General features: G+C 37.5%; 7 protein-coding genes and 1 non-coding gene across 10 annotated transcripts; 4 read left to right on the plus strand and 4 right to left on the minus strand.

The window, feature by feature from the left end:
* The first annotated feature begins 525 nt into the window (after positions 1 to 525).
* LOC130509368 (auxin-responsive protein SAUR21-like) lies at positions 526 to 958 on the plus strand. Its single transcript, XM_057005238.1, has one exon. It carries the CDS (start codon positions 578 to 580, stop codon positions 875 to 877), a length of 300 nt encoding a protein of 99 aa, XP_056861218.1. The 5' UTR covers positions 526 to 577; the 3' UTR covers positions 878 to 958.
* A 161-nt stretch (positions 959 to 1119) lies between these two features.
* On the plus strand, positions 1120 to 1191 carry TRNAW-CCA (transfer RNA tryptophan (anticodon CCA)). The gene has a single exon. It is a non-coding gene; the product is annotated as a tRNA-Trp (tRNA).
* Positions 1192 to 3774: 2583 nt separating this feature from the next.
* On the minus strand, positions 3775 to 5405 carry LOC130509846 (eukaryotic translation initiation factor NCBP-like). Its single transcript, XM_057006102.1, has 6 exons — positions 5165 to 5405; positions 4812 to 4907; positions 4622 to 4726; positions 4457 to 4534; positions 4185 to 4304; positions 3775 to 4090 (listed from the first exon to the last, which is right to left on the minus strand). The coding sequence occupies exons 1-6, from the start codon at positions 5288 to 5290 to the stop codon at positions 3959 to 3961; spliced, it is 657 nt and encodes a 218-aa protein (XP_056862082.1). The 5' UTR covers positions 5291 to 5405; the 3' UTR covers positions 3775 to 3958.
* Positions 5406 to 5586: 181 nt separating this feature from the next.
* LOC108844334 (5'-adenylylsulfate reductase-like 7) lies at positions 5587 to 8002 on the plus strand. Of its 3 annotated transcripts, none has more exons than XM_018617574.2 (4): positions 5587 to 6050; positions 6895 to 7103; positions 7214 to 7338; positions 7429 to 8002. In XM_018617574.2, exons 1-4 carry the CDS (start codon positions 5877 to 5879, stop codon positions 7827 to 7829), a joined length of 909 nt encoding a protein of 302 aa, XP_018473076.2. In that variant the 5' UTR covers positions 5587 to 5876; the 3' UTR covers positions 7830 to 8002. The 3 variants fall into 3 exon arrangements, with proteins under 3 accessions (XP_018473076.2, XP_018473077.2, XP_018473078.2); XM_018617575.2 differs by having other exon boundaries at positions 6895 to 7079; XM_018617576.2 differs by having other exon boundaries at positions 6895 to 7079; positions 7226 to 7338.
* A 1203-nt stretch (positions 8003 to 9205) lies between these two features.
* LOC108843084 (uncharacterized) lies at positions 9206 to 10849 on the plus strand. The gene is made up of 2 exons (XM_057005517.1): positions 9206 to 9983; positions 10617 to 10849. The coding sequence occupies exons 1-2, from the start codon at positions 9369 to 9371 to the stop codon at positions 10731 to 10733; spliced, it is 732 nt and encodes a 243-aa protein (XP_056861497.1). The 5' UTR covers positions 9206 to 9368; the 3' UTR covers positions 10734 to 10849.
* A 2016-nt stretch (positions 10850 to 12865) lies between these two features.
* On the minus strand, positions 12866 to 14232 carry LOC108844694 (putative H/ACA ribonucleoprotein complex subunit 1-like protein 1). The gene is made up of 4 exons (XM_018617982.2): positions 13953 to 14232; positions 13555 to 13703; positions 13356 to 13471; positions 12866 to 13197 (listed from the first exon to the last, which is right to left on the minus strand). Exons 1-4 carry the CDS (start codon positions 14140 to 14142, stop codon positions 13029 to 13031), a joined length of 624 nt encoding a protein of 207 aa, XP_018473484.1. The 5' UTR covers positions 14143 to 14232; the 3' UTR covers positions 12866 to 13028.
* Positions 14233 to 14570: 338 nt separating this feature from the next.
* Positions 14571 to 18928, minus strand: LOC130509370 (casein kinase 1-like protein HD16). The gene is made up of 17 exons (XM_057005239.1): positions 18626 to 18928; positions 17957 to 18348; positions 17731 to 17856; positions 17557 to 17630; positions 17383 to 17452; positions 17240 to 17295; positions 17085 to 17156; positions 16862 to 16956; positions 16657 to 16723; positions 16437 to 16566; positions 16115 to 16333; positions 15895 to 16025; positions 15654 to 15828; positions 15479 to 15569; positions 15243 to 15400; positions 14975 to 15163; positions 14571 to 14879 (listed from the first exon to the last, which is right to left on the minus strand). The coding sequence occupies exons 2-17, from the start codon at positions 18296 to 18298 to the stop codon at positions 14820 to 14822; spliced, it is 2055 nt and encodes a 684-aa protein (XP_056861219.1). The 5' UTR covers positions 18299 to 18348; positions 18626 to 18928; the 3' UTR covers positions 14571 to 14819.
* A 384-nt stretch (positions 18929 to 19312) lies between these two features.
* LOC108847845 (general negative regulator of transcription subunit 3) lies at positions 19313 to 24914 on the minus strand. Its single transcript, XM_018621199.2, has 16 exons — positions 24657 to 24914; positions 24124 to 24255; positions 23616 to 23753; positions 23341 to 23391; positions 23042 to 23131; positions 22805 to 22951; positions 22579 to 22683; positions 22370 to 22423; positions 21643 to 22299; positions 21336 to 21497; positions 21070 to 21199; positions 20692 to 20813; positions 20122 to 20391; positions 19895 to 20029; positions 19618 to 19802; positions 19313 to 19525 (listed from the first exon to the last, which is right to left on the minus strand). Exons 1-16 carry the CDS (start codon positions 24747 to 24749, stop codon positions 19459 to 19461), a joined length of 2538 nt encoding a protein of 845 aa, XP_018476701.1. The 5' UTR covers positions 24750 to 24914; the 3' UTR covers positions 19313 to 19458.
* Between the last annotated feature and the right edge of the window lie 127 nt (positions 24915 to 25041).

Below are 25041 nucleotides of genomic sequence, written 5' to 3' on the forward strand. Positions count from 1 at the left end.
TAGCACATGCCTTTGTCTTCCTGTCTTATCTCTCAACAACTTCGTTGCCGATGTCATGTATGACTATTTGTGGATATTAATGAAAGAACAAGTTAACATGTGACAAAACACTTGTTGTTCTGTTGCTGAGAAACTTGAGGTCCCCACTTTAAATTGTCATTAACTAAAATCTATTTAGACCCAAGTATATGATCATCACCACAGAACATGAAGAACAGAAACTTGCTGGTCTTTATTATTGACAATAGCACACGTCTTATCTAAACAAACATTGAGAAAACAAGCCCCTGTGAATTGCATATGGAGTTTGTTTTTAGTTTATTGTCTTTACACTCATCAAGACAAATTGCATTAAACTAAACTTTTCCAAATGTTAAAGACAGAACCATGTGCAACTCTGTTCTAGTCTGTCCCCGATTCAAAGACCACAAGTTTCAAAGACTTTTTTAGAGAGCTGCAACTCATTCACTTGGTTATATATACTACACATAAGCCACTTTATCTCCATCATCAACAAACAACAAGCAAATCCAATAACTTGAACTCTTTTCATACATCTCTTCAAAAGAATATAGAAATGGCTTTGGTGAGAAGTCTCTTGGGTGCAAAAAAGGTTCTTAGCCACTCCTTAGCAGCAGTTTCTTCGAGCAAAAGGGCAACATCGGCGGCACCAAAAGGGTTTCTTGCGGTGTACGTAGGAGAAGAGAGCCAGAAGAAAAGATATATAGTGCCAATCTCATACCTGAGCCAGCCTTCCTTTCAAGCTCTGCTCAGTAAATCCGAAGAAGAGTTTGGGTTTGATCATCCAATGGGCGGCTTAACAATCCCTTGTCCTGAAGATACATTCATCAATGTGACTTCTCGGCTTCAGCGATGATGATTATTCACCATTTTTTGTTCTTTAGACTTACAAGTAGACTTATTCATTGTATATAGTAATATAGATGAGGTTTTTCTTCTCCAAGAGTTTCTTGATAAGGTTATAATTCCTTTTCATTCAATCAACACGGTCATGTTAATACATCTTTGATCAATCTCTGAAATGAAACGCCACAACATGGACCTGTAATTATAACGGATTCATGATTAATATATTTAAGTGAGGAACTAATAGCATCCGGATCCGTGGCGCAATGGTAGCGCGTCTGACTCCAGATCAGAAGGTTGCGTGTTCGATTCACGTCGGGTTCAATATCCCCGAACATTATCCGGATATCCTTTTTTGTGTTATCCTCCTCGCTTTTGCTACGGTTCATCCAGTTCCACTATTTGGTCCCGCAAACAAATCTCTCTTAACCGAAGCTTATATGTCCGGTTTGATTCAATTTTGGCTCAACCAATATAAATTTCAAATTATTCTAATCAGCATGTAGAACTGATGGATGCTCATGAGAGAGGTAATTTGGGAGCGGTGGCTCCTTTTTGACATCTAAAGATTCATATATACAAAGTAAGCAGTTGAAGTTTAGAAGTTAAATCTCAATAGTAACCATTGTATCTAGTTTCGTTTACTTGTCTCGTCAAGTATCCACCACATTTATTAGGATTATGTTGTGCTCTATTTTGATGATATTAAAAAAAAAAATCATATGATCTCTGAGAGATGATGATGATTTCACAGCAGAGGAAAAATGGAAGAAAGAAAGAAAAGGTAAAAGAGCGAACTAAAGATAAATTGGAAATGGATTTACTTTCAAAATCTGATTTCAAAAGTGGGAGAGAGAAAAGAAAAGTTGGAGATAAATTATTATTTTATAAATTTGACAGATTGCACTTGTTGGAAGAGAACTAGAACTAAAAAAAAATGTAGTAAAGTGAGAGTACTAAAGACGGGAAATCGGCCAATTCATACATCAACAAAGGACCGCGGTCCCGATCAGTATATATACTCGACACCTGTGTTAAATCATACATCAACTCAATTTTTATTTAAATTTCATACATCAACCGATAATTTTAGGTAAATACATACATTGACCGTATTTCTGTTAGTCAAATGTTAATTGATGCCTACGTGGATTTAACGGTGCTTACGTGATTTTACATTTTAAATTTTAACTTTTTTTTGAAAAAAAAAATAAATTTCGATCTGGTATCAAAGGGCATCGAACCCAGGTTTAGACAGTATAGAACCACCCGCTTAACCACTGCACCAAATCAGATTATTGGTTTTGTTCTTTATTGAGTAGTATTTACAACCTAATAAAAACTAGAAATATATGATCAAAAAATATGTTCTATATGAATAACTAGAAATATTTGAATGGAAGATATTATTGTTGTGTTACATATTGTATTTGAGTACCATAATTATTGTTATTGTATTTCAAAAAAAGTTCAAATAAAAATTTTACAAAATCAAAAATCATTTTTGAAATTTTAAGAGAAAATATGAACAACAATTGATTTTTTTTTTTTTTGAAAAGTCATTATAAAAAGTTTGAATTTTGTTGAAAAAAAAATTGAATTTGAAAACATATAATTGAAAAATATTTTTAATTTTTTATTTGAATACTATATTTATTTAACTTGATTTATGTAAATAATTAATTAAATAAAAATAAAAATAAAAACAAAAAAAAAAATATTTTTTGAATAGCTTCAAATTTTATGTTTTCGAAAATTCCTTTTGATTTTAAATTTTATTTTGAAATTTTAAATTGTTTCTGAAACACAATAACTATAGTTAAATTAATAAAACACAACTTAGAATTTATATATTTTTGGAACTAATTCTAGATAACTAAAAATATATGAATAGAACATATTTGATATAAATAATACACAATTAATAACAAAACTAATAATCTGATTTGATGCGGTGGTTAATTGTTTGTTTATATATTGTCTCAACTAGGCCTGGGCATAATATCCGGAACCCGAAATCCGAACCGAACCCGAACCGAAAAACCCGACCCGTTATCCGACCCGAAATATAAAAATATCCGAACGGGTTTTGTAGGGTGGTATAAAAAATATCCGAACCCGAAGTGTTATTAACCGAACCCGAACGGGTAACCCGAAAAATCCGAAACTAATAGTTAATATAAATATTTTGAAATATATATATAAGTATTTTAGTTATTAAATTTAATATTCGTGGTAATATGATATATAATAATAAATATTAACAATGTTAACAATATTAAAAATATTTTAAGTACACAATTAGTTATAAATAAGTAATTTATAATTTGTTTGATTTAACATTTTATTAATTTAGTTGTTTTTCTTTATGTTTTTCTTTAAGTTTTTGTTTTTTTACTTTGGTTATATCCGAACCGAACCGATATAACCCGAACCCGAAAGATATATGGTTACTTTATGGGTTTTAGGATGCAATATAATTTTTAACCGAACCCGAAGTGTTATTATCCGAACCCGACCCGTACTAATGAAATTTTACTATGGGACCTAGGAGCGTAAACCCAAAAACCCGAAAATCCGAAAAACCCGATCCGAACGCCAACGGGTACCCGAACGCCCAGGCCTAGTCTCAACCCGGGTTCGAGCCCCCTGATTACAGATCAATTTTTTTTTAAATATTAATTATTTAAACTTTGAAAACCACGTAAGCACCGTTAAATCCACGTAAGCATTACTTAACATTTGACTAACGAAAACACGGTCAATGTATGTATTGACTTAAAATTGTTGGTTGATGTATGAAATTTGAATAAAATTTGAGTTGATGTATGATTTAGCACAGGTGTCGAGTATATGTATTGATCGGGACCGCGACTCTCTGTTGATGTATGAATTGGCCGATTTCCCGTACTAAAGACAATGCACATAAACAATGTGTGTCTCCAGCCACAAGTGTCTGAAAGTGTAATTGGAAAAATATAATGTTGATAAAGTGTGCTACAGGAAACAGGGTTTCAGTCCATACATCTTCCAAGGTTGCAAGAGAGCTACCCAAATCTTTCTCCACATCACGTTACACAATGGTCTACTTCTATCCTCTCATCCATGTGTTCCTGTAGGAGGAGTTGTCGCGGAGAGAAGCATCGTGGGGTTTGTATTCCATAACATAAGCATGAGGCAGCTTCAAATGCCGCTTGATTGAGTCTCTCAAACCCATCACTGCCTGTTCCACGGAAAGACATTGCACTGTCAAATTACCAGCGCCAAAAGAAAGGAGATAAACAAAATAGAGATATTATTGTGGATAGTTATCTCACCTGATGATCAGAAGCATTGCGATTCCATACACTAATGATGTCCTCGTTGAAGCGGACGCTCAGTACTGCCCCACAGATATTGTCAGCATCATCAAGCTGGTCCCCTACCAAGGCAAGAAGCTGAAGAAAAATAATTACAATTAACAGGGACTTAGATACAGAACATGAAAGATGGACAACTTAGAGAACATTTACAAAAAAGGTTCCTCTTCAACGAAGTAGAAGGATGTGAATACTCAATAAAAAGTGTCTACAAGAAAAAACAAACAAACCAGATCCTCCCAGAAGCGAGCGGATACAACTTTGGAGAAACGTATGATCCACTTTCCTCCATTGCAGTTAGCAGAATCCTGATGAAGATGAAAGTAGCTAGCTTATTGCAGGAGATGTAACTTTTCATGTATAAAGAGTTTTTGCAGTATCATACACATGCATACCTCCCACAAGGGGCGAATGCCATCCTTGAAGAAATGAAGATCAGTAGGACTAGGCAAGAGAGAAGAACGAGCTAGGTGACAGTAGCATGCCCAAAACCCTTCCACCTTAAGTAACCAAAAACCATAACTCAGTAAATCAACTAAATAAGATTAAACAAACAGCTCGTAGAATTTTTCGAGAGCAGCTTACCGTGCTGAAATCAACAATCTTCTTAATGTTATCCTCATAAGATGTCTGGCTCCTGACCCCTGGTGTCCGACGTGTGTACCAAATCGCAAACTTGTACTGCAAATTTTCCAAATTACAAAAAAAAAAACTTAAGAGTCACTGAGCTAGCTAGTATGTGATCTTTAACTTAAGCAAACAGTAGCAAAGGTATCATCTTCTCTAAAATCACTATCGAATCTATCTATTGCACAAAAACCTAATTTCACAAGAAAAACGTCCAGAAATCTAGATTCAGAATAGGAAACTTCGATAGCAGCAAAGTTTCAGCTAGGATCAGATTATTAATTGAGAATCAATTGGATATTAAAACAAACCCGTAGAGGATGGAGACCAGCTTTGAGGTCGCGAGAGTAGCGTTCATCGGAAAAAGTGTCTGACTTTATGTTCTCCATGTTTCCTGATTCTCTGATCTCCTCCTCCCTACGCTCCGCTATCTCCATTTTTTTTTTTGCTCGGTTTTGGTTAGCTTCAAGCGTTCGGCTTCGAAGCCCTAAATATCTAATCTAACGAAGAGGAAGAAGACAGAGCGTGTGAGAGGAGGAACCTTTTGACTCTACTTCTCTGTCGAATACATACAAAGAGGTCAAAAAGTGTAGGCTATGGATCCTGTTGAGTCTAACTAATGGGCCGTGTTGAGTCTAACTAATGGGCCTTTGTTGGATTTCCTTGAATAATAATGTCAACGAAATCGATTTTGGCGGGTCTCGATCTGTTATTTCTTCCACAAACCAAAAAAAAAAAAAAGAACAAGTGACAATAAAATACGTTACGACATTCTCACGGATCTGAGACTTTCCCCCTTGGATATTTTCAGACAAGAATTTTATCTATCTCCTGTTCTTCTTTTGTTTTTCTTTATCGTCTGCTTGAGCATTTTGTGTTCTTGTCCTCTCGAATTCTGATCCGATTTTATCTCTTATCAAAAGCTTAGCGATTTTCAGGAAATTCGATTGATCTCTTTCTCTCTTTTGCCCTAGATTTAGATTTTTTTTTTTTATAATTGGTCTTTCGTTTCATCGTAATTCGATGAGTTTCCGGGTCTCCGTGTTCCTCCTCATATGTTCGATAGCTGGGTCATGCTTACCTTCCGGGCTCGCTTCCTCCGTTGACGTTTGCGATCATCATGATGAGTTCAAGGTGTTCCGATTCGGAATCGAGAGAAAGTGTCCTCCTTTTCTCTATCCCAGACCTACTTTAGAGGTACCTGTAATCATTATTTGCTTTAAAGTTCCAGTGATTTGTTAGATAGAGGAGGATTTGCTATTTTTCCGATTGAATTTGCTTTGTGTTGGATATGTTTGGTGAGTGTCGGGTTTGTGGCGTTTCTGTCTTAAGAGTTTGATTATGTGTGCTTCAAGTAGAATAAGGTGCGGTGTATGTAGACTTACAATCTCTTGGACTAGTGTGAATTTGCAATGATCAGAATTTTTGCTTGCTCTGAGCATGTCCTTGTAGTCTTGTGGTGGTGACATCTGACAACAAGTCTCTTTTTCATTTTTTTCTTGTTTGTTGTTGTTGTAGCTTTCTTTTAGGAAACTTAGGTTCATACAAGGTTAACATACATCAAACGGTATAGGTCTTGCAGCTTAGCTTCACTCATGTTTTACATTTACCCCACTCTTTCTCGAGGTCTCACAGTTTTCAAAATTTTATTAAGCCATTCATAACAGAGGAGATCTTTTAGTAGTTTTCCAGCTGTTTAAATTGCCCTTAGAAAAATAAGTTGGTGGGTGGAGAAAAATAATCAACTTAAATCGTTTGATTTTTCAGGAGGGACAAGTCTATAACTATGATATTTCTTTGAATATTTAGGATCTCTTTAATACATAATTAATGTTTATTTGTAGAGACCAGTTGCCAACAGAATCCTAACATGTCATTTGCACAATATTATGTTCAAAGTTTTAATTTTTAAAATGCAGCAAATGTGATATAGCAAAATTGAATGTGTGTGCGTGTGCTTCTCCATATAATATAGACTTGTATGTGGGCTTGTTGTTGTATCTTAAGACGTATCTAAATTTGTGTGTGTTTGATAATGCAGGTGAATGGAGACTTGCTAGACAGACTCATGGATGCACATAACCTTGGAAATGCTTATACTTCCATACTATTTTATTCTTCTCGGTGCCCCTTCTCAAGTTCAGTACGCCCAAAGTTTGATGCTCTGAGTTCAATGTTCCCCCACATAGGTCACCTGGTTGTTGAGCAATCTCAGGCTTTACCATCGTACGAACCAACTTCTGCTATAGAGTATTATTATATTTCTCTTTTTGCATCTCGATTGAATTATTCACAACACAAAAATATATATATTTTGGCAATCTTCTTTGGTCCATGTTAACTGATGTCACTATTGCCAGGGTCTTTTCTAGGTATGGTATCCATAGCTTGCCTTCAATCCTGATGGTGAATCAAACACTGAGGATGCGATACCATGGTCAAAAGGATCTTGCATCCCTTATTCACTTTTACCAACTAACAACAGGTAAGAAGTGAAGCCATGGACAAACAAAACAATCAGTTCAATATCTGTGATAATAAGCTTACATTCGTTGTATCTCTGTGGCTTTTCCAGGTCTTAAACCTGTCCAGTATGTGGATGAAGCTGAACCAACAAGCTTGGACACCGACGGTAACCTGATCACGTGGCTACACAACGGGTCATCTCTCAGAGAGATAGCAGAAAGAGATCCCTATTTGGTACTTGCGCTGTTGTTTCTGTTTTTGAAGCTGGCGATTTTGATCTTCCCCATCATGGGAGCGCGGTTGAAAACGTTATGGGCAGCTCATGTTCCGCATCTGAGCTTGGGAATACTGGGTGAGACTAGCCAACTGTTCGGCCGTGCACTGCACATGATCGATGTGAGGAGGCTTTGGATTAAACAGAGACTCAACAAAACAAGGGACTTCCAAGAGAGAGCAAAGAATGCACTTGCATCTGTCTCGCTAGGAAAATCTACTTCACAGTCAGCTTAAAAGGGTACTGATGAGCTTAGTTAAATTACTTTACTTTTTTGTGGACGTGTTTTTTTTTTGCAACTTTGGAGTTCTTGTCTCTGTATGTAAAATCATGTTTTGCTTATTTGTGAATATTAATCCTTCCTTTCTTGAATATTCATGTTCTGGGTCCACTTCGTTTTCCTTATACATTTTGTCTAAAATGGATTGATAGATATATCAACGGTCTGGTTTAATTGGTGGTAGAGGTGGACACTTGGTTTGTATATGTGAAAGAAACTTGTTCACTTGTGTGGATCACTCTGGTTCACATGTTGAAGCTTTTTTCTCCTGTCGCTTTTGCGTATGTGTGTTGACAGTTGAATCTCTCTGTTAAGATCTTTTGCACTTAGGAATCTTAAGTTCAGAAGTTTTCATGACAATGTGATTCTAACCTTTCTCTTTAACAGTGTGCAATTTTTATATATTTTCTATTACAATTTTAACATGGTTTACGATCTAGCTTTTTCTAAAGCCTAAACGCAAGGAAACAAGTCAAGCAACCTCCTGATTCCCCCATGTTTATAAAGTAGGCAACCAAAGGCAAAAGCAGTACAAGAGGTGAAGGAAAAAAAGTAAAACAAATGGAGTTGTAAGTTGTATTTTAGCATTTTTGTGATGATTATGGATATTTCAAAAGATATTCAAATGTATTATTTTCAGTATTGAAGTTTTTTATTTCACATTTATTGATTTACTGGTTTGTGAAAGAAGACTTGCTCAAGATTTAATACCATCTCTTGTGTTTCTTATTAGTGAATGATATGAAAATTGTAATAATAATAACTCACTGTGATTCGTCTTAACTCATTTTCACTGTCGCTGTCTCACTTTAATTTTCTTTTGTGATTTTTTTTTCTTTAACTAACACTTGTAATTGCAAGGAAGCAACCTCCAGTACTGTCCTTTTATTCTCTTCTCACTTGAAAAACAATTTAAATATCTGAATTGTAATACACGTAACTTCTCCTTCCTTCGTAATTGGAATTGTTTGTTAACTACAAAAGTTTGTTAATGTCCTTGAAAGTTTATACAGAAGCTTATGCTTGAAGTCTCCCGTCTTCTCTAGTCCTCTAGAAACACGTCTCAATCTATAAACCCAAAACTACCATCCAATTTTCATTAGTACAGAAGATTCTTCATGTTCTAACTAAAACATGAATTGATCACTAAATATTTTCTTTAAACCAATGGTTGAGAAGTGATCTTGTCAAAGAAGACAATCGATACTTCTTAACGTGGGTCCAAAACAGTAACATCTTCTTTTGTCACTTCATGTGTAAATAGATAAGCTCTGAAAGACTTTACCTCCTCACCGCCCAAACCTAAAAAAAAAACATTTAAAGTACATCTACAGTTTCACCTGTATTCTTTTGGTCCCTTCTTACTTCTTCTTCTTTGCTCTATTAAAGGATCTAAAAAACCTACTTCACAACAATGAGAGAGTGAGAGGAGAGGTCTCTCCCCAAAACAGAGCTTTTTAAAAAAAAAAATCTTTATTTTTCTTACTCAGAAGGGATGGATCTAGAAGATTGGGAACTGCTCCCCAGAGATCCCTACAAGGGTCTCGATCATGATGATGAAGACGATCATGAGGCAGCGATGAAGATTACTAGAAACACCGAGAAAAGCTTGGACATGGATTACTTCATTTGCCCAACACAAGCCTCTGTCGGAAAAACAGAGTTCCATCAAAGAGTGGTCCCCACTCAGCTCCTCCATGTTCCCGTAACTTGGGAACCCGTGTCCACCGTGGAAGACACAGACATCAAGAAGAACCAGGACATGACAATAGACTTACCGGAGAGATTCGCAAGTCCTCTGCCACAGAACGATGAGGAACACACTGGCTCAGGAGGAGAGTACCATGATGAAATGGGAACAGAGGTTGATGAAGGTGGTGACTTGAGGAGCAAGAAAGAAATTGATTGGGAGGAAGAGGAAAACATATGTGGTGAAAAAATGAATAAGTGGAAGATGGGTCTTCATGGAATTGGAGCTATATGTTCATTTGGTGTTGCTGCTGCCACCTTCTGTGTCTTCTTCCTTGGGCACAACAATAGCATACAAGGTTGCCGAAACAAGAACAAGAACCAGATCCTTAGGTTCCAGATTTACTCTGATGATAATAAGGTAAATATATATTTTTATTTTTAATTTATGATTCTGAATCCAAATCATATTGTTAAAGAATCTTGTCCCATCAATCCAAATTAAAAAAGTGGTTTGAGATTTTGATCTATTTGGATAAATCAATACTATTTACAAATGATCATCAAGTTTGGTATGCATCTTTTATTAGCTAGGTGTTGTAAAGGATAAGTCTCAACTTAGACAATTTACTTGGTTAAACTGGAAGAAGATGTTTGATCAGAATAGTGGTTAGTGTCTTTGATTCGACCAAAGTGATAAGGATGGTGTTGGCTAATTACGTGTCTAAGTGAATGAAAGAATAAATAATTGTAGAGTAGATACTTATTTTCTCTTTACACGTTTTTGTGTTTATCTTTTATTGCGTCGTCAGTGTCACACTAGATTCCATTTTAGAAAACGTCATTGTTCTTTAGACGTGAGAGATATTTTATTTGAGATCGAGTTGGTATAAGACTAAATGGGAGATTTGTGCATGTAAGAACACTAGTCAAACATGTTTCTACTCGATCAATCATCTAAAAGTTTGTCATGATTGTTTGCCATGGTGGTGTATGACTGTTTTTGAAGTTGATGTTTAATTATGAATGACAACATATTGTGACATTAATACAGCGAATGAATGAAGTGGTGAAGCGTGCAACAAACCTAAACGAAGCAATATCTGTGATGAAAAGTCTACCAGTGGCAAGAGCTCAGATATCCTTTGGAGGATACTACGATGCACTTTGAATATCATAGCCAAATCTATTTAGAATAATAATACATCATGATCCAAAATGTCTAGTATAGCTTTAGATATACTATGGATTTGTGAAATTCAATAAATGGTGTTTATAATTTCTACATTCTGTCAAAGTGCATATCTAGTCTAGTTTATTTGAACGATGATATACATAGTTGATTTGGTTATAAAATCGACCATGCATTAAAATGTTTCTGATATGTTGAAAAGTGTGTAGTGTGTGTTGATCTCAGCTGAAATCAAGTCCAATATCTTCCCTTGAATGACTTTATAAATGAGTGCCTTAACCACAAGTTTTGAGTTTATTTTTTCTTTCTTCTTGGAAGGCAATGTAAACCATCAACCGATGTAACCTTCTTCACTTGTATTTTTTTCCAAAAGGTTCTACCTAATGAACCTACAAGGACACGGTACGAACTCGCCGGGTTCATGATTGCTTAGATACTTGATGGAAAAGGCGGTTTCCTTCTTACTCTCTCTGTCTCAGATTTGCAAGCAAGCAGGCTCTGCGTGAAAGCAAGCAGTAGTGTGGTAGTGGCTATGTGGGTTGGCTCCAATACATGCTCCTCTTCCACAAGGAGCTCTTCTCACTCTCTCCTTTACATGATTGTCAATCAAGCTTCAAGCCGAGGATGAAATCTGTTCTGAGGTTAATGGGTTCGCTCTCAAAATTAGGTTGTAAAATAATTTAGATGAACATGCTCATCGTCAAAGCTTTGATTAAATGGTAAAGAGAACAAAGTGATGCGAACGTTACAAACTTTTCATTGATTTTGTTTCCAGGTTACAAACAGAAAGTATCAAAATTACAAAAACTCAGGTAAATAATTAGAACAAAAACAGAGGGGGTTACTTTATGAACCTTCTTTCGTTAACTTTCTGCACAAGGAAGAGACGAAATCATTTTTTTGAACTTAAATCGTTTTCTGGCTCATCAGGTTTAGATTCCTCCAAAGGTATTTGCCGCTGGCCATGTCGACGAACACCCACAACCCTTTCTCCATCTTCTGTTTTAAAAATCGAAATTTAAAGAAATTAGAAAGAAAAAAAAAACCATAATTCTCAACAAAATTAAACGGAAAAAAAGCAAGTACCTTTTTGAAACAGAGTCCTTGTTTCTCATCATTCGATTCGATCGATGAATCATTGTCAGACGAAGAATTCACCGTCTTCCAAGCGAAATATCCGGCCAGAACCGCCGAGAAGAACACCAACAGGAATCTCAACGGACACATAATTGGAAATAAGAGGGAAAGTTGATTTGGTGTCAATGCGTCAAAGAAGAAAGGATGAAAAATCTCTAGGGTTTGTGAGATTCTGGGAGAAAGAGAAGCGAGAGAAAGGGAGAAATTTAAGGGGGCTGAGATTACATAATGTCCCTCTCTCACCTGAGAAAAGGAAACGCGTTTCTGAATTTTTCAGACATGGCTTTGTATTCTTACATGGACTGTCCTTCTTACATATAAACCGCATAATAGTTCCCTTTTTTTGTGTGTCGGAAACGCATAATAGTTCGATTTTTATACAACAAACCCTACTATCTTTTATTATTTCTAATAAGTCCTTAAGTTCTAGAAAGTTTTTTTTTTTTTTTTTTTTTGCTAAAAACTAGAAAGTATCTTGATTTCTGAGAAACTTCCGAATTAAAATATTTTTTTTATATAATATGATAAAAATATTTTAATATGATAAGAGTAGATATCAACCGCAAAGGATTAAAAACAAAATGTGATGAGTTGAACCAAAAATCGAGGGTGTGTTTGATAGATATAACCATCCAAAAGTAAAGAGGTCTATATGTAATCGTCACTATTTATTGGGTAAAATTAGTAAATAGATATAGAAGTTGGGGAACAGTCTACTACGAGGGGATGACTTCAACTACCTCTTGTAAAATCTTACTATTATTTGTACCATGTATGATTGATTTTGATAGAAGTTTTGTCAACGCGACGCAATTATAGAATTGAAAATAGCTCTTACTAAAAGAAGTCTGCCTGTTTGGGTACAATTTGACTATTTGAGGGACATATTCTAGAAGAATGGATTAAAAACCTTGTAAACGAAATATGGGAGCTTGGGAGTTTTGAGATTATGAAGTCTCTATGAAACTCCTTAATAAAACGAGACAATCTCTAATCCTCTTTAACAAACCAAAGTAACAGAAACTAGAATCTGGAAATACAATCATCTCAATGTCATGGTTTCTTCTTAAAAAGCATTCTTCATTATCCAAGAGATTTAAAAGCAAAATTACAAACAAAGGATAGAAATAAGATTTATTAGTATCCTCCTCTCCCTCGGCCTCCTCTGGAGGAGAATCCACCACGGCCCCTGGGAGCACCTCTTGAGGAGAATCCTCCACGGCCCCTCGGAGCACCTCTGGAGGAGAATCCACCACGTCCCCTAGGAGCACCTCTGCCTCTTCCACGACCACCTCCAGATTGTCCCCTGAAAGAAGAAAACATAGCAAAACTCTTGTTAAGACTTGTACTTACATGTCAACAAGTGGTAGTGGGTTCTACTGCTTAAGTAGCCGCCCTAAAGAAGCTATAAGTATCAGAAAGATGCTATCTTTTTCGCCAATAGAGGTAAGAAGTAGAGCTTACTTTGGTTGTGGAAGGAACCTTGCTAGAGGCAAAAGCTTAGCAGGGTCGATGTAGAACTTATCCCCTTGAGCATACGAGGTAGCTACGATACCTTCCATCATCTTGATAGAAAACAGCTGCAAAAAAGGAACCAATACTCTTTAGTACAAGTAAGTAGACTAGCGATAGAAGAAAGCCTCATAGAGAGTGGAACACATACAGATTCGTTAATGGGACCAAAGATCTCATCAACTTTCCCAATCTGAGTCTTGTTTTCAAGGTAGATCGGGGCATTGAAGTAAGGGATCTTCTCTTGTGAGAGCTTGGTCACAGCATCACCCTCACAAGCATGCACAAAGGTCGCAACTTCTGTTATAATCAAACAAAGTAAAACCTTTGTCATAAACAGAGACAAGTCACAAAGTTTATACCTTTTGACTTAAATATTATCAGAATCTAAAACAAAGTGATAAGACATTGATTCTTTAAAACTAAGTTAACAGTTTATCAATGTCAAAGGTGAGAACTTTTAATCAATAAAGTCTTAAGCTTTGATAGGTTTAAAACAGTTGAGCAGAGCAGGAACAAGAATCGACTAAAGAGGAGAGAAAAACGAACCAATGACTTCGCTGGGAGGTCCTTCGTCACGATATCCACCACCACCACCAAAACGTCCACCTCCTCCGCGTCCGCCGCCACCACCAAAACGTCCTCCTCCTCCGCGTCCGCCGCCGCCACCGAAACGTCCTCCACCGCCATCTCTTCCTCCCCTTCCTCTGAAGCTACCGCCGCCACGTGGTGGTCTCATCTCTTTGGTTTTTATTTGTTGTTGAGCTGCGCTCTCTCTACTAACTCCTCTCTCGATAGGGTTCAGGGGTTTAGTGTAGAGAGTGTGACTACTTGTTTACAAAATTTAGATAAAAAGGGTGGCTTCTAGGGTTTTCAGCAAATGAGAGACCCGGTTACAGCTTAACCGGGAATCTCACGTGCATCGAAGCAGACAGGTTTATTTAAAATAAGCTTTTAACGAATATGGTTTGCTACTGCTACAGGTTCGGTTTGATTAATTAAACCAAAAACCAAAAACCAAGAACAGAGTGACACTATTATGAACATAGTCCACAAGTCACTGTGGTAGCAACTCCCAACATTATTACAAAAAAGATTTTGATTACTTTGGTTTGGTTTGGCTTTATCAGACACTGAGAAAGAAACAGGAAAAAATTTAGAGACGCATTGAACAAAGCAAATGGTTTTATATAAGCACACACTTGAAGGGCTTAAAAAAGCTCTCAAATCTTTCTACTACTAATTCCATGATCTTCTCTTTTGTTACTCGTACATACATTAGATACCAAGACACATCCCTTTCATTACATTCAACCAAAAAGAGGTTTTGTCTGGTTTTACGTTTTTTGATTGGTAATTATGACGACCCTGAGGCTCGCTTGGCTTTCTAACACAACACATGATGCTAAGTGTGTATCAGCACACTGTCCTGCCATAGCATATTGATGCAATGTACAGATTCTTCGCCCATTTGTCCTGAAAAAAATCAACCAACAGTGCTCAGGTCCCCTAACAAAACAAAACAAAAGCCAAAAGAGTCCAAATCTTTGTTCAAACTTAAAGAAACCCACCTTGACATGAGTACTTGGAAAGGCGGTGGTGCGAAGAGTCTCTTGGGTTTCATCCACCATTTTACGCTTTGGTATGCTTAATATGAAAGCTGCTTGATCTGCAGTTGCTGCCATTGATGTTATCCTATACCCATTCTCCCACCTCCTATGTATCCCATCGCTTGGGTACAAAAAGTCAAGCTCCACCACCTTTCACAACGCACAGTTTATCATATTATTAGACTATCAGGGGCAAGACAACAAGACCAAAAATATGTCCGAAACGTACCTGATCAGAGAAGCCAGAGTTCCTAGACATTACCACACCCCAACGATTACCGGCAGTCGTCATGGAAGTTACATGAAAATCTTCTTTCCATTTCTTATTTATCCACTTGAATGGAAATGAGTCGCTGACTTTGTATGACTGCTGAGAATAAGTTGTTCCTACCAATTCACAACCAAGTAGAAATAAGCAATGAAGACTTCGTGTTATAAGTTTATTATTTATTCACAAACACTAACCTTTTGACATAACAACTAACGAGCTCCCGTTATCTGAACCAGCTATGGAGCTTATATAGTAGTTCTTTTCCCACTGCTCCATAATCCAGTCCTGCAAAAAAAAACACAAAATGGTGTTACTAACTTGCCAAAAAAAAAACAGAATGATTCCTAGTTGCTTCGACTGATTATTTACCTTGTGCAGGAAGACCGGTGACAACTCATAAACTTGAGAATTGAATCCAGTTCCAGCATCCATTATGAGGGCCCAGAGATTAGCTGCTGATGCTACACAGCTTATCAAAAGGCCATCTTCATTACCCTTCTGTACATGCTGGCGCAGCCTCGTCTCTCCAACATTGTAGTGATATCTACAAAACAATTGTTAGTGAGGAAGTTTTAGAACCTTTCAAGTGGATATGGCAAAAACTATTTACCTCTGTTTCATGGGACGACGACCGTTATAGACTGAAATCCATTGAGTAGCAGGACTGCCTACTCTGATTTTCTTCTTCGGCTGTTCATCCTCTTCCAGATTAAGAAGCAATCTCCCTCGTTTTTGGCCAACCTATACATTGCCAACAGAAGCACTTTCAAGAAAATGTTTATACACAAGTTTAGGAGTTTAATCATATGAACAAGAAAACAGCCAGGAACCTTTAGAGCTCCATCGATTCTAATTGGTCTAGATAGAGCGCACGGCTCGATTAGAGTGTCGAAAAGCGAAATAAGCTTCCCATAGTTGGGCTCCTCGTCAAACTTCATATTGGTGACTGCCTCGAGGAATAGCTTAAACGGTGGTGGAGAGAAACAGCACATCAGCTCAGGAGAAGTTGACATCTTTTTCTTGGAAACAAGAAAGCTCTTGTTATCACCCTGCAAACAATACCATACATCAATAATTGGACTACAACGAAGAAGATGAAATAGGATTATAATATAACATGTAAGGTCATGATGAAAGGAAATGAAAATAGACCTGGAAGCCTTGCCATGGCAACCTTCCCTTCAAGAGAAAAATTAAGGTATAAGCCAACGACTCCAGATCATCTCTCCGGCTTCCAGTACGACCTAGATGTGCATTAACACTTGCATACCTTATTGTTCCCCTGCAATGCGAAACATTATAAACATGTAAAAGAAGGATGATACATTTATAAATTGAAGGAATTAGCATATATACAAACTAATGACAATACCTGAACACATCAGGTCTTTGATCATATTCAACATGCTGGCCTGAGTGCGAATCTTTCCATTTTGATGCTGTAACAAAGGAAGATTATGTGAACATCAATGCAACCACCAAAGAAGAGAACCATTTTAAGTATAGAGAAGGAACTAGCAGTAGTACTGATGATTAAGGTTGTTCTTTAAAGTATATTACTTAAAAGAAAAACTCACCTAGACCAAGATCGATAAGGTAGAGTTTTTTCTCATCAGCTGTTCCGGGTTGACCGAGTAAGAAGTTCTCTGGCTTCACATCTCCATGGACAAACCTAGATTGAAACAAGGATGGAACATGACATCAAAATCAGCTGAAGGAAAGCATATTGTGGTAATAGCAATTGAAAGAAACGACTGGAACTATCAGCCAAGAAGTTAGCAATGGAATAGTTTCACTAACCCTTTCATATGAAACTTCTCAAGAATAGATATGGACTCAACGGCAATGCACGCTACCATGTTGGGAGACATCCTGCCACAATGTCACGAACATGGATGATTAGTTAAGACTTTTGCAAAGAGAAGAAAGTGTTGTGAAAGTAGAAGAGTGCTTACGATTGCCCTGAAGAGTTCCACACATCCCAGAGACTTGGACCAAGCATGTCCATGACCTGAAATAATTATTAAAACTTTACTCAGTACATAACAACATGGTTAATCTCGAAGTATTTTTGATTTGTTAATAGTAAAATACATACAAGAATGTAAAAGTCTCCTTGTCGACCCTTATGATGAACCGCAGGAACTCCATAGCAACCGTTGAGCGTACTTCACAACCAAAGGAGAGAGAAAAAAACATGTGAGATGAAAAAAAATAAGTTGATAAGAGAACTTTAGCATGAAAATTAAGAAAGAATGCAGGCAAGTCTTACTTGTACACTTGCCACTCGTAAGGTGGGCCAAAATTGCATCCTTTGCTATTACGGTGCTCAAATTTCAGAGCCACCTGAGAAAGAAAAACAATGTTTTTTTCTGTAAGATTTGACTTGTTTCATCTATAAACCTTGTAACTTTGTAAGTCTTCAGTATGCTTCTTTACAACATACCTCAATTGCATCTGCCCCAATCCTATCGCTGCCACCACTCACCCTTCTCCCAACAAAAACTTGACCAAAGCCTCCCTTACCGAGCTTCCTTTCAGTCTTATAAACAGGAGAGTTTCCAACTTGTACCTATTACACACACACAAACAAGAAATCAAAAATCAACATCTCTCTCATACAAAAAAAAACTCGGTGAATGAAATGTCATAAGATTAGCATAAGATTTTACCCTTTCAGGGACAGGAGCTGAGCTCAAATCTTCTTCCACACCAACTATTTTCTCACCGCTACCACCTTCCATAGCGTTATCCTTATCAGCTACCCCTTCGACTTGATTAAAAGCAGGTTCACCAACCACAGGTTCCGCCTCTAAATCTATTAACCTGATGCCTCGGCCTCTACCAGCCCCACCAGTGGGTCTCGGAGGTGCAGCAGCGTTTCCCCTTCCTCTACCACCACCTCTTCTCCTTGTTGCAGGCTGACGAGGAAGCTGGATGTTTTCCGCCGGTTCAATCGCCTGAGGGTTGCTAGGTTGTCTCAATCTACGTGCTCCACTTCTTAACTCTGGCATTCTTACTCCATACACAGAGTAAGAAAATCTTCTCTTTTTCTTTCAGTGACCTACCTGCAGCACCCAAAGAGAGGCATCAAAGGTAAGTACTGGTGACTCTCATCTTCACAGAAGCATACAAACCAGCTTAAAGTGTGATATATATATAGTCAAAAGAATCGAACTTTGGATACAAACATATGTTCAGTCATCAGCTAAAAACAAGATCTTTCGTACAAAAAAACATTTGAAAGATAGAAACTTTGGAACACAACAACCACCAACGAATCTAAAACGAGATGTTAAAAAACATTCTATACAGTGGATGAAGAGGATTAGAGATGAAACCTACACAATGGAACGATGATCGGGGACTATGACGATGGTGATGGTGATGGAAAAAAAAGTCTACAACTTTCAGATCTCTTTGGAAGTTTCAGAATGAGAAACTGATGAGAGCTCCTCCTCCAACTACGGCGATTTAAATGTTAGAACTTCGAAAGTGGGGAGCAGACGGAGATAGAGAGAAAGTTAACATACTTTAGATAGATTTAGGGTTACAAATAGTGAAGATGAAGATGAGAGAGGTGCAGATTTGGGCAAGGATTCTTTTTTGGCTATATGTTTTTTTTTTCTAAAGAAGGATTGATAAACTTTAGAAAAAACTTTTGGCTTGACCAAAAATAAAAAGAAAAAAACTTTGGCATATATTTGGTGTAAGATTTTTATTTTATTTCCCTTGTTTCTTTGAAAATACTATATTATAACAATTAAAAATTTAAAAATTTAGACTTGTATGAGTCTAGAGTATGTTAATTAACCAAATATTATTTCTCTAATAAAGAGAAGTTTAGGCCATTTCGCTTTCATAAGCAATTAATTGGAAAGGCATATCAACCCAATTTAGAATCATTCCGTATGTGTAGGCTTTTGTGGTGCCAGAGACATTTCTTCTGTTTCTTAGCTAGTATTCGTTGTGAGTGGATCAACATGCAAGTCATTGTTGTTGCTAGTAATGGTGCATTCCTCAAATGATTACGGTTTAAGAAAACAGATTACTAGAAAAATCTGTCTTTGGTTATTTAAAAGGTACTGAAAAGAAATGAGTACAAACTCAGGAAATAACCACTTGCGCGAGAGCATATACATAGACAACATGTATCTCTCTCTCTATCTCTTGTCTATACGGCGAGTTCATCTTCAAGATAACTGTATTCAAACGTGAACTCGTTTTTGATCCTTTGGCACCTACATAAGACGTTTACCATTATCATCTCCAACGACAGAAGACAAGAGGACGAGAAAAATCTATAATAAAAAAACGAGAATCAAATCATTACCATCCTCCCTCTTGATTCTCGTCTTTTGGGGTTTGGAAATCAAAGTAAACATAGGCTCCTTGTTCATACTCATCAGTTGCAATCTTTGGCTCCTTATGTCTCTGAAACCATGTGTTGAACTTTCTGTGGTATCTCCATGACTGTTTCTTCAGCTCTTTTGCAGCTAGATACTGCTGATACGAGTTCTATACACACCCCATGAAAACAAGACCAACACTTTAACCCAGGGAAGAAAAGATTTGATAAATAAGAGAAGGAGGGTTGAGTTTTTTGGTACCTGCTGATAGTAAAATGCAAAGAACAAAGGCTCGGTTCCAAAAGCATCGCTTCCTAAACGTTCCCAGAACAAAGGGTTGCTTACGATTGGCGCTTGTGTTTGGGGAAACGATTGAGGTGTGACTGCTGGGTTCCTCTGTTCAAACACATATAGAGGGAATATACAATTTTTTAAAGGGAATCTTATTAAGTGAAGAGGTCAAAAGCGAATTCAGAAGGATTGTGTACCGGAGTATAGGGTCTAGGACGTTCTGAATCTTTTGGTTGAGGAAGTCTATAGAAAGCAGCTTCGAGCATCTGGAGATTGTGCATCTGATCGTTCATTGGTGGCCCTAAAGCTGAGGGGTCACCAATAGCTCCTAGTTCAGAGTTACTTCTACGTCCAATAACCCCGTGGCTACTTGAAGGTTGGCCAGGTTGTATGGGTTGTCCAGGAGAAAAATCAGGGCCGTCCCTAATTGCCTGTACTTGATCCAACATGTAGCTGGGCATTCCCGACTGTGGATACGACAAAAAGACACAAAGTAGGTAGGATAAAGAGGCCAGCCTTAGATAGTTGCTTGGTTAAATAGAATACAGCTATTGCTATTAGGTGTCTCTATAATAGGCTACATTCACTAGTGAATTTCATGTGTGAAGTTTAAGCGAAGGAATGAAAAATCAAAACACTCACCAACACCAACAAAGACATAATAGTTATTATTCATTTTTAGAACTTCTCGGTAACATCTGCCTGATGGAAAGCATATATCAAAGAGATACTAACGATTAATAAATGTTAGCACAGATCATGCTTACCGGATTATCAAATAGACCTTTAGACTCATCCTCATTAGGAATAGTTTTTGAAGCTGCTATGGTAGTTGAATCCTCAGGTAAGTTTTGTTGCAGCTGATCGTCAATTCTGGCATGATCAACATCTGCACAAACATCAAGAACATGTCTCTTAATATTTCTCTGCATTTTCAAAACTTGAAACCAAAAACTGAGTTCTAACAACTCTATAATTGAAGTAACTGCCACGAGGTGTTGAACTTGAACTCCTTCATATTGGGGTTCAACTTCAACAGAGAAAGATTATAATCGAATAATATGAATCTTACATTTTACACAGAAATAGTGTCTATTGACAATCATACCATAAACAATTGAGATATCCTAAACAGTGATATTTACCTGCAACAGAAGGCTGCTGACCAAATTGTTGAGTCATGGCATTTGACGAGTGCTGTAAGGAGCCAGAACTCATAAGATTAAATCCTGGCGCCTGAATTCCCGAGCCACCATGAGGAGACATGGCAGAGCTCTAAAGAAAAGATTAGAAACGATAATCTCTTATTATGATGGAATATTTTGGGCATCACAAATCATGTGATTTTTCCACAAAATTTAAACTAATCGAGCTCCAGACCTAGCAATTACACAAGCTACAAAAAGGCTACCTGCTGTAAGAGCGGATTTTGCTGTTGTGAAGAAAACTGCTTCTCGTTTCCTCCGGATAGAGAAGCCATGCTTAAGAGGTTACCATGGCCTTGTTGTACTTGTTGTAACCGCTGTAGAAATTTCTCCCTGTGATCTGGTGCTATTTCAGTTCTTCCACGGACCTATAAGTGAAAAGCAGGTACTTCAGAGACAAAAACAAGACCGTAGAACCTAACCACAAACCATAATATTGTTTAGACTACCAACTTTTATAGTGCAAAGGTCCTACAGATCCTTGGTATTATACTCGAATTCAAAACCACGCACCGTTTCATTCTGACTCTGAAAGGGACTCCCAGGCCTCCACTGCGAACCAGATACAGTAGACGGTGAATATGCTCTACCGATACTGGCGGCAACATCACCAGGGTTACTATCAGAGACAGCTCCATCATTACCCTTCGCAGGGGGTGGCAATACCATTTTGCTGAGCGGAGAGGTTAGAGGTTGGACATTGCTCTCAACTCCCATTATATTTCTCTTTGCAACTTCAGCTGCTGAAGTAGCAGTCATGCGAGCTCCATTAGCAGGACTTGGAGACAGAGGCTGACTTGGTTGGGGCTGGTTGGGGATATTAACTCTACCTATTCCCCTCGTTGGAGCATCAGCAACAGATGAGGGTGGTTTACGGGAAGGCACGGTTGTTGCATCTTCTTCCTTGGCAGCCACTGGAGACAAACTTCCCATGCTTTCTGTGGAAGTATGAACAGGAATGGAAGTTGATAAGGCAACTGGTGCATTTGGAACACTATTGACGGGCACATTCAAACTTGGACGTCCCCCAACGGGTGTTGATGGTGCTGAGTGAAGGGCCCCATTCTTTTGGGGAGGGGTTTTTGGAGGTGTCTCAGAATTATCCGGTAAAGCTGTATCATCTGTCTTCTCTTGAGAAGAACTCTGATGGTGTGTTGGTAAACTTATGCTCTGAAACAATGCCAAAATAAAGTAACATAAACAAAAAGTTCTTCAAACAAAAGGATATAGGAATACTTACCCGAACTTGAGATGCTGACGCTGCCAAAGAACTCTTCATGCTCAGAGGAGTACCCTGACAAATTTAAGTCGTGTTACTGTTAATATACGTTAAATCTCATGAATTTATCCCTTTCAAAAAGATTCCTGAATTTTGTTACGGACACAGCAGTTCATGTTTCCACAGATAGAGAATATTAAGCAAATAGAAAAACTGAAAGAAAAATTCACCTTGACGAGGGGGCCAGCAGTAACTAGATCTTCAAGACCCTCCACCTCATCTAGTGGCAACGTGCTATAGAGCTCATCAACATCACAAAAATCGTCAAAATCATCCTACATAGGAAAAGTTAAACATAATCCAGAAGAAGATCAGCCTACTTAGAAGTTGAAAACCCAGAGTAAATCATATGAAAACACATTAAGCAAAATATTCCAGATTCTGGATGACGCAGACCTGATTTCGTTCAACATAATCATCCAGAAAATCTTTGACGTCATTTACTTGTTCTGGACTTAATTCATCATTGTCCAGAAGCCTCAATATCAATTCCAACTTTATTATATGATCCTTGTGCCTTGTAATAGATGTCTCAAGATGTGTCTGAAAAAGTAACAAAATAATTTGACAAAATTTACCACAACGAAGGAATTAAAACACTAGATACTGATGCATATTTTTTCAAGAGCTTACCAATCTGGGCGGCCTTGACTTCCCTTTTTTGACAGATAGTCCTTCCAACTCAGCTTCAAAGCTATCAATCTGCGACTCGAGTTCACTCACCTTCAAAAGCAAGAAAATGAGATCAGCTACAGATATTATTTACGATTGATAATCCGTAAGGACCTCACCACCTAGTTTCCATAGCACATCAACCATAATTAATTAGCCTACGGGTCTGACAAACACCATTTAAAATAAAATCGCTTGTTTCTGTTAAAGGAAGAGGTTTGAAAATATCAATTAAGCATTGAGGCGTGAAAGCAACTTACCACATTGTTCAACCAATCTCTTGTTTCTGACTTTGCTTTCTCTTTTGGGTCCTATTAGACACGATGGAGACACAATCAGTAGCCTGACTATCAAAAAGAGATGTAAGTAATATGTAAATCCACCCAAAGTAGTTCCAAGAGATTTCATAGTAACTAATCACGTTGTTAGAAGAAAAAAAATTGTTCATATCTTCAAAACACTTAAATATCACATTCATTTCAGATGAAGGATAAATAAATCAAAGAAAACAAAACGTTGTTGGAGAAAATCTTACAGTTTTAGGTTGCTGACCCAGTCCTTCCTTGGAGAATGCTTTTGTCTTGGTCTCTTTCTCACATATTTTAAACCTCTCCATTTCTCGCTCAATGAGCTTCCGAGCGTCAACCAGAGATTGCTCATATGATGCACTGACCTATATCATATGACAGACAATCTTCTAAGCTGAGTCTAGAAACAAACGGGTTATAAGATTCCTTCAATATAGAACAACATGTCCGGTACATAAAAGTGATGATAGAGTAAAAGATACTCCTTCAGCTATATGAAACAATTTAGAGGCCAACTAAGAGTAAAGCACCTTGCCCAAACGCATAAAATCAGACTTTTTCTTTTAATATGCTAGGAAAGCTTTAGTTAAGCGATGTTAAAATGATAATCTGATAGAAATGATTACCATGTAACTTTAGAGCAGAGGTAAAAATTATGGTTTGGAGGGCACATCATTTAGTCATCATACTATTAAAAAAGAAGGCACTTAGAAGATGAAGAAGAAGAGCACCGACTTTTTTATCTTTGATCTCACTAGACTGAATCCAAGTCTTGATCTGGTCCCTATACCGCTGCAACTTCTTGATCTCCTTCTTCAAGTCAGCCTCAAACTTTTCCTTTTGGTTAACATTATCCGTATCATATACCTGAAACACACACCAAAAAAGCCCGGGTTGGTTTGTCCCTCTCATCTGTCCAAAGTTCAAAAAACTTTTTTATTCTGCGTCGAAAACAAACACTCTACTGCTCACATTCCACTGCATAAAACAAACAAACATGGAGCTCCCATATTGAGTTCCACTTGGCCAAAAAAACTTCACTCACAAAAAAATTAATGTTGCTTAAAAAAGGCCAATGGATAAAAGAATAAATCAAATTAAAATCATTCATTTGCTTTTAAAGGACACAGATCATCTCACACACTCAACTCCTAACACTTGAATTCGAAGCTATATACTATAGATAGATCTTCCTGCATTGTCCATATCACTCGAAGAAACAAATAAAGCGATAGGGGATGATCGAGTGGCCCAAGGAAGGCTCTAACCTTGTTCCAGATGCTGTCGAAAACATCAACGCCTTCCTGAACCTTCTTCAGCACCCGATCTATCTCGCCTTGCAGTTTCCGACTCGCTCCCATTACAGCTCAGCCAGAGATTTCCTCTGATTTGGATTTGGTGAAAAGAGTTAGGGTTTTCAGTTTCAGAGAAAGGGGAGGAGGAAGACGATGATGATTGTAGTGTAACTATCGATGAATTGATTGGATGGATCGTTTTAGGATATGATGATGATGTACAGTACTCGGAACGAGTTGAAAGAATGCGAGTTTGGATATTGACGGCCCAATATATAAGAATTATTAGCGGGCTTTTATTCTCCTACTTGCCCCCTCTTATTTTTGTTTCTTTCCGAATGACACCCCCAAGTTTTGT

The sequence above is a fragment of the Raphanus sativus genome, chromosome 3 (genome assembly GCF_000801105.2).
Source record: "Raphanus sativus cultivar WK10039 chromosome 3, ASM80110v3, whole genome shotgun sequence".
Taxonomy (NCBI): domain Eukaryota; kingdom Viridiplantae; phylum Streptophyta; class Magnoliopsida; order Brassicales; family Brassicaceae; genus Raphanus; species Raphanus sativus.

Excerpts from the sequence above, each read along its gene's own strand:
- LOC130509370 (XM_057005239.1), bottom strand. The coding sequence starts at position 18,298 with ATGCCAGAGTTAAGAAGTGGAGCACGTAGATTGAGACAACCTAGCAAC. Across the intron at positions 15,401-15,478 it reads GTTAGTTGTTATGTCAAAAG|GAACAACTTATTCTCAGCAG; the intron begins GTTAGTGTTTGT and ends GTGAATTGGTAG. Across the intron at positions 14,880-14,974 it reads TTCCAAGTACTCATGTCAAG|GACAAATGGGCGAAGAATCT; the intron begins GTGGGTTTCTTT and ends GATTTTTTTCAG.
- LOC108844334 (XM_018617574.2), top strand. The coding sequence starts at position 5,877 with ATGAGTTTCCGGGTCTCCGTGTTCCTCCTCATATGTTCGATAGCTGGG. Across the intron at positions 7,104-7,213 it reads GAACCAACTTCTGCTATAGA|GGTCTTTTCTAGGTATGGTA; the intron begins GTATTATTATAT and ends CACTATTGCCAG. Across the intron at positions 7,339-7,428 it reads CTTTTACCAACTAACAACAG|GTCTTAAACCTGTCCAGTAT; the intron begins GTAAGAAGTGAA and ends TGGCTTTTCCAG.
- LOC130509368 (XM_057005238.1), top strand. The coding sequence starts at position 578 with ATGGCTTTGGTGAGAAGTCTCTTGGGTGCAAAAAAGGTTCTTAGCCAC.
- LOC108844694 (XM_018617982.2), bottom strand. The coding sequence starts at position 14,142 with ATGAGACCACCACGTGGCGGCGGTAGCTTCAGAGGAAGGGGAGGAAGA. Across the intron at positions 13,704-13,952 it reads ACCTCCCAGCGAAGTCATTG|AAGTTGCGACCTTTGTGCAT; the intron begins GTTCGTTTTTCT and ends TGATTATAACAG. Across the intron at positions 13,198-13,355 it reads AGGTTCCTTCCACAACCAAA|GGGACAATCTGGAGGTGGTC; the intron begins GTAAGCTCTACT and ends TTCTTCTTTCAG.
- LOC130509846 (XM_057006102.1), bottom strand. The coding sequence starts at position 5,290 with ATGGAGATAGCGGAGCGTAGGGAGGAGGAGATCAGAGAATCAGGAAAC. Across the intron at positions 4,908-5,164 it reads CTGGTCTCCATCCTCTACGG|TACAAGTTTGCGATTTGGTA; the intron begins GTTTGTTTTAAT and ends GAAAATTTGCAG. Across the intron at positions 4,727-4,811 it reads AGATTGTTGATTTCAGCACG|GTGGAAGGGTTTTGGGCATG; the intron begins GTAAGCTGCTCT and ends TGGTTACTTAAG.
- LOC108847845 (XM_018621199.2), bottom strand. The coding sequence starts at position 24,749 with ATGGGAGCGAGTCGGAAACTGCAAGGCGAGATAGATCGGGTGCTGAAG. Across the intron at positions 22,952-23,041 it reads AGTCAAGGCCGCCCAGATTG|ACACATCTTGAGACATCTAT; the intron begins GTAAGCTCTTGA and ends TTACTTTTTCAG. Across the intron at positions 21,498-21,642 it reads TTCAGAGTCAGAATGAAACG|GTCCGTGGAAGAACTGAAAT; the intron begins GTGCGTGGTTTT and ends TTTCACTTATAG.
- LOC108843084 (XM_057005517.1), top strand. The coding sequence starts at position 9,369 with ATGGATCTAGAAGATTGGGAACTGCTCCCCAGAGATCCCTACAAGGGT. Across the intron at positions 9,984-10,616 it reads TTTACTCTGATGATAATAAG|CGAATGAATGAAGTGGTGAA; the intron begins GTAAATATATAT and ends ACATTAATACAG.